General features: G+C 34.9%; 1 protein-coding gene across 1 annotated transcript; it reads left to right on the top strand.

The window, feature by feature from the left end:
* The first annotated feature begins 562 nt into the window (after positions 1–562).
* On the top strand, positions 563–5,438 carry LOC148600653 (uncharacterized). Its single transcript, XM_088558253.1, has 3 exons — positions 563–608; positions 4,388–4,462; positions 4,783–5,438. The coding sequence occupies exons 1-3, from the start codon at positions 563–565 to the stop codon at positions 5,436–5,438; spliced, it is 777 nt and encodes a 258-aa protein (XP_088414379.1).
* The last annotated feature ends 680 nt before the right edge of the window (positions 5,439–6,118 follow it).

Below are 6,118 nucleotides of genomic sequence, written 5' to 3'. Positions count from 1 at the left end.
GTTTCTGAAGGAAAATATTGAAACTTCCGCGTGCGACCCGTTTGGAAACTCGTAAAAGTTCAATTGATTCGAAATCAAAATTAATGCATAGCTCTAAATAAAGAGATCCATATCATTAATTCCACGTGAAAGTCATTAAATTTCATTAATCCCCTTACTACAAAAGAAACAATCTTTTACGATATAACGACATCTAAACATTTCAAGCTTTTTAATATTGTAGTATGAGGCCAATCTATATGAATGTTTAGACGACTTCACATCTACTGCGATAACTTGCACTTAAATTCAGTCTAAATTACACTTACGCAACATGCTTAGCATTGTTCTGATATTTCCATTTATCAATTTTTTCAATGTTACGAATGGATTCGATTCTAGGAAGAAACATTTTTTTCTGGAGCCAAATCGCCGACTTTCCAGCGGAGTCTCTCTCGTGGATGGCCCATACTTGACTCGGAGTAACGTAGAATGTAGTTTACTTTGTGAAAAAGATCCTAGATGTAAATCTGCGGAATTTGACAAAGGGACATCACTCTGTAAATTACATGGACAGTCATCTATGACTCAAACTACTGAAACGGCTGCAGGATTTACAGTACTCAAAGGTATGTCGTATCTAAAGATATTTGGATTCTATACTTAACTATCAGTCTATGTAAGAATCAGGCAGTGGGTGACACATGGTATGAGAAACCCAACCATCGTGAACCAATTTGACTATTTGCTCTATCAGAATCAAGGGAACCAAGGTTATACCTGCAATAAAAAGAATGTAATCCAGGGACAAAGACAAGATATTGAAAACAGACATACACAATAAAGAACATAAAGTAACTAAAATCATACAAACAAAGTAACAAAACATGAATGAGCAACTCAGACTCCACTAACAAACTGGGAGCATGGACCAGGTACACCGGTAGGGTAAGCGTGCTCTGCTTTGCTAGAAACATCCGTCGAGCTGCTCATAAAAAGTCAAGTCCGGGGTAGACGAAAGAGGAAAGGAAAATTATGACACGTTGGACAAATCAGTTTTCATGGCGCAGATGGATGCACCGTAACGATCCATGAATTCATGAAGATGACCATAAAACTTCTGTAGTGATGACTTCAATCTTGTAGCAACATAACCTTGTCCCAGAAGCCTATTTGTTAGAATTCTAGCGCAATAAAAAAAGTCTGCGTAGTTCCGGGAAGCTCTGGCTTAACGTATGAGTTGTGAAATGAACACTCCATACATGTTGACACAGATGAAAGGAAAGTTGGCAATTCTGAAAGAAAATGCATCACGTTTGTTGTAAAGTTTGGTCAATAGTTTTCCTTTACCATCAATTTCTAAGTGTAGATATGAGGCTGACTTTACAGTGTATGTAGTGTAGTATCCTTTATGACAAGATCTTTGGGGTAGATACGATTTATCAAATCCCCGAAATTAGGGTTGTTTAAAGATAATACGTCATATATATAGCGGAAACTCAGAAAGGATCTAGCTAAATGGTATTCTTTCTTTCAGATCATTTCAGCTATAAAGTGAGCCTCATAAGAGTGAAGGAATAGGTCAGCAAGTAGAGGAGCACAATTTGTTCTCATTGCAATGCCGACTGTTTGTTGAAAACTGCGTCCACAACACTGGAAAAATATGTTGTCGATTAAAATTTTTAACACTTTATAAACATTTTCCTCTGCATATTTGGAAGATGATTTTCAATTATTTCTTACGAAGTATTAGGAATCTCTACCAAGAACTACATATTTGTATCTAGGTGTACCATCTTATTTTGAAAAAAAAAACAATGTATAATGTTTTTAAGTCAGGATTTTAACTGAGTATGGGGAATAGAAGTATACAGTGTTGAAAAATCATAGGTTTTAATGCTATTATATTCTGATTGTCTTCAAAATGTCATTAGAATTTTTCAGGATCCACATTGAATTTATACCACTACGGAAGTAACAAGTGGTGTAGTAGGACTGCAGATCATCTTTGAAAAGACAAGATATTCCATCTCATTTTTTAACTGAGTTATAATTTCATGGAAATTTACCGAAAAATGAACATTTCAAGGACAGATAACTCAATCAAAATACCATTTTAATATATTATATTGAAACTTTTCTGAGCAGCTCATGGTATTTTCCAAGTGTAATCTATAATGGAATTATATTGTCAGATCTGTGGGTTTGTGAAATGCTTGCTTTTGATTATTCTCATTTTGAGTGATTCTTACAAATATTTGCACTTGACTGTTCCGATATAAAATTTTGTTTTTTATTTGCTATTTTTCCTGATCGGATTTTGGTTTCATTATAAATATCTAATAATATTAAAAAATATTTTTGTTTTAAAGGTTCACACCGGCAACTTTTTGTTCAACACTTTATAATCAGGTTAATATTTTACAAAAAGGTATCGGTATGTACTTTATGGCGCCATGATTTCAGTTCAAGGTTATAACTAGCGTACGATAAATTCGTGATATGTTATATGCTTTATTTTACACTAAAATGCGCTTATTTTTATATTTCATGGGACTGTATTCAATGGGGATTTTTTTTTGACATTTTTTTCTGGTTATAGGTAATTTCATTCTAAGTAAATGGGCGAAACATTTAAATTAAAATATCTAAAATGACAGAGGACATACGTCTTAGTTATAATTTATTTCCAACAAAAAATGCTTTGGGAGCATTCGATTATAATGGTGTAATGCTGGATTTGAAAGGGTAGTCAAGGAAACAAGGATTTGAACAGTTATCTTGATGTATTCCAAAAAAACGACTAGACAGGGAGAATAGGGTATGTATGTCTCATCACGTGACTCCGCGTTTTTATGAGAATGGGTCCTCGTCTACCATTCAAATGCATTGAGATTCGTCATTAACATAGCACTGAGTTCAACATAAAAAGCAAAATATCTTTCTGTGTAAAAATACTGTTCTAAATGACAAATTTCTAGCTATACAGGATAAACACTTTAAGAAAGGTATAAACATAGAAGATTTTGCATTGTGAGGCAGCGCTTCGATTTCCAGGAGTAAACAATAAAATGCAGGTCGGTCTTCGGATTTCAATACGTTCTACATCGAAAATTCCGGAAGGGAAAATGAAACTAGAACGAAACTTACATACATAGTCACAAACACACAACAAAGAACATACAATTACAAATAAGTAAAGATCAACCCCGACTCCACTAACAACTTAAAAATGTTAATTAAATTCGGTAATGATACCAAAAACAAAGCCGAATTTTACCTGAATAATCAACTATGTTAATAATCTGACTTCAGTGCGGTTTACAAGTTCACCTAAAGATCACCCTTTAACATTGAATGATAAAAAAACAAAGATGTACATGCAAAAAATGTTTCCTAATGAGTCTAAATCCGCAAACCATTGTATTTTACTGCCTTGGACGGAATCAAATAAATCATTTTGTTTAATGTTGTATAATGTTTAGTGTGAATTATTTTTCCCTCATTTATTTTTTAATTGTATTTTAATTGTTATCCTTTTGTATCTTGTTTTCATGTTGAAGCCAGGTTGTATTAACATTGTTCTATTATTGACGCTCAGTGGTCCTATTCACAAAATATCGTAAGAAAAATTAGTCGTAAGTTATGACGTCATAAAATAAAATAGCATTGTGACGTCATGATTTACGATCAATTTCACACTTACGACTTTTTGTTAAATCGTCGCCTGGTATGTTATGCAGATATTCATAATGAATTGCATTTTCTTTGAAAGTGCAGAACGGAATTGATTAATCAGTCATCCACCAAATGCAAGGGCCCCGTGCAGGTCCGGGTGTTAAAAGAATAGGCCTGCAGCAGCGCTAAGCTTGTCGTAAAAGGCGACTAAATAGTGCTCAGAAACCTAGCCGGGGGCTAGGCGCTCTGTCCACAGAGCAACTGGGATGTGTGCCCCAGGTGGTGGAATGGGGTACCCCTGGCGTGTTACATGCTGGGGTTGTCAGGCTATAATACGGAAAACCTGACCGCAAACCATAGTGGTGCGCCGTGTTGGGAAAGATGCCACGTTCCTCGCACGTTAAAGAACCCTGCTGTGGTATTCGATAGGAGTAGGAACCTTTGCGCTCCGCCACAGGAGGTTAAATTGCCCGACCTTACCCATCCCCACTTTTTCCAGTGGCAATCAAAATTTGTCGACCTCATTATCCTTGTGACCCATCCTTTCTTTTTTTCATTTCATGTTCATTTTATCATCCATTTCATGTTCATTGTCTGAATATAGCTGAAATATTGCTGCTCGGACGTTAAACCCCAACAACCAACCAACCAACAAACAAAACCAAATGCAACGAACAATTAAACTCCTGTAGGTCACCCCACGGTATTCAATGCCATTTTTTTATTTTAGATGGTATCTCAATGGGAGTGACAACATCTGTTCTAGAAACTACGGAACGGATACCAGAGGAAACATCAACTACAGGTATCTAACTTTTTGGAAAAGCGTATAACCATCTCATTTTAATAGAAATTAGAAAATGGAGCTAATATTAAAATATACGGTTTGTATAAATAAACAAAAATAAACTGCGCCTTGAAGTGCATTTAGTGTTAACGACCTACTTGAATTTTTAAGGTATAAAGAGTTTCCATTTGTTTCTCTTAATGCAAGTTTAATGCTATTTTTGACACCATTATGTTGACACATAATTCGTATTGAAGTTAAAAATGTCCCGACTTATCTTTTCAGATTTCAGTTACGAGGATATTGTTTTTCTACATTTTGTTTCCCTTTTATTTTAGCTAATAGAGCTCAATTCCAAATGAAGTTTGACTCATCAACTAAGCACCAAGATGTATACTTGTCAACTGATTGTATGACATTATCTGATGAGTATGACCCTAATACTATGCAGCCGCTGTCGCTACCTGATAGTCTTCCTTTGAACAACTATAGAGGTGTAATTGTCGACAACTGTATACCGACAGGCACGACAGTGTACTTCGAAATCACATATGATTATGCAATTAACTCTCAACCAGTGCATCTAACAGTGTTTGAGATCGGTTTAGCAGAAAGACGTCGAGTCGCTTACGGTTCTTACGCTGGTAAGGTGGAAATTGGCGGTTGGGCATTTGCGGTTTCGAAATGCCCATATTCTACTTCAATGTCAGTTTGTTTAGAGGCCTGGCATCTGTTTGTTAATAAGTTTTCTATGGCGTGGGGATTAAACCAGATTGGACAAAGAAAGACTGGAACTTTCAAAGTTGTTGTGAATCGAAAAGACAATTCATTTTCCCTATACAGTAATAGCAGTTCAAGCTTGCTTTATAAATTTACTAATGTACTGTCAAATGAAGAGCTATGTCCAATATTTTCTGTCCATGGTGGTATATTAACAGGATATACCGCCACAATAATCCTTTCGAATGTTCACGAGGTTGTAACGCAGCCATAAAACAAGATTAATGAAACAGCTTCGCTAAAAAGTATATTTTTAAGGAATTAAAAAAAAAAGGAATAAAAAAAACGTTTTTTTCATCTTTAAAAACGTCTACTAAAGATGCCAATGTAATAACAAATTTAACACAACATTGAAAACCTACAGACAAAAATGCTAAATCAGCTTGTATTCACATAATCTAAATTTATAATAATGCATCATTTTAAAGTGAAATTTGGTGCTTATTACTCACAATCTTTCAAAAAGAATTAAAGAATAATCAAGGGAACCAAGGTTATAGCGGTAATCAAAAGAATGTAATCCAGGGACAAAGACAAGACATGGAAAACAGACATACACAACAAAGAACATGAAGTAACTAAAATCATTCATACAAAGTAACAGAAGCAAATGAGCAACTCGAACTCCACTAAAAACTGAGAGCATGGACCAGTTGCATCGGTATGGTAAGCATCCTCTGCATAAATGATTTTGATCGATGCATATTTACTCAAATTTCATTAACTTAGCAGATTTAAACTGATGCTTTAGGCTCAATACATTGAATATGCCGGAAGCGTTTGTAAATACGTTCAATCCTTTTTATGCATGTTTTTGCCGATCACAATTTAAATAATATAATAAAATTCTGTGACAGATAGGTCTTGAACATGGTTAAGCAAGACTTCACTTGT

This window comes from Perna viridis, chromosome 13 (genome assembly GCF_037379345.1).
Source record: "Perna viridis isolate PV_CMFRI_1.1 ecotype Kerala chromosome 13, ASM3737934v1, whole genome shotgun sequence".
NCBI classification, from domain to species: domain Eukaryota; kingdom Metazoa; phylum Mollusca; class Bivalvia; order Mytilida; family Mytilidae; genus Perna; species Perna viridis.
Note: the sequence above shows the minus strand (reverse complement) of the source record. Positions and strands in the feature narration are given on the sequence as shown.

What these genes read in the sequence shown, in the direction of transcription:
- LOC148600653 (XM_088558253.1), top strand. Translation starts at nt 563, where the DNA reads ATGACTCAAACTACTGAAACGGCTGCAGGATTTACAGTACTCAAAG. An exon ending in AGGATTTACAGTACTCAAAG is followed by an intron (nt 609 to 4,387) that starts GTATGTCGTATC and finishes TTTTTATTTTAG; the next exon opens with ATGGTATCTCAATGGGAGTG. An exon ending in AGAGGAAACATCAACTACAG is followed by an intron (nt 4,463 to 4,782) that starts GTATCTAACTTT and finishes CTTTTATTTTAG; the next exon opens with CTAATAGAGCTCAATTCCAA.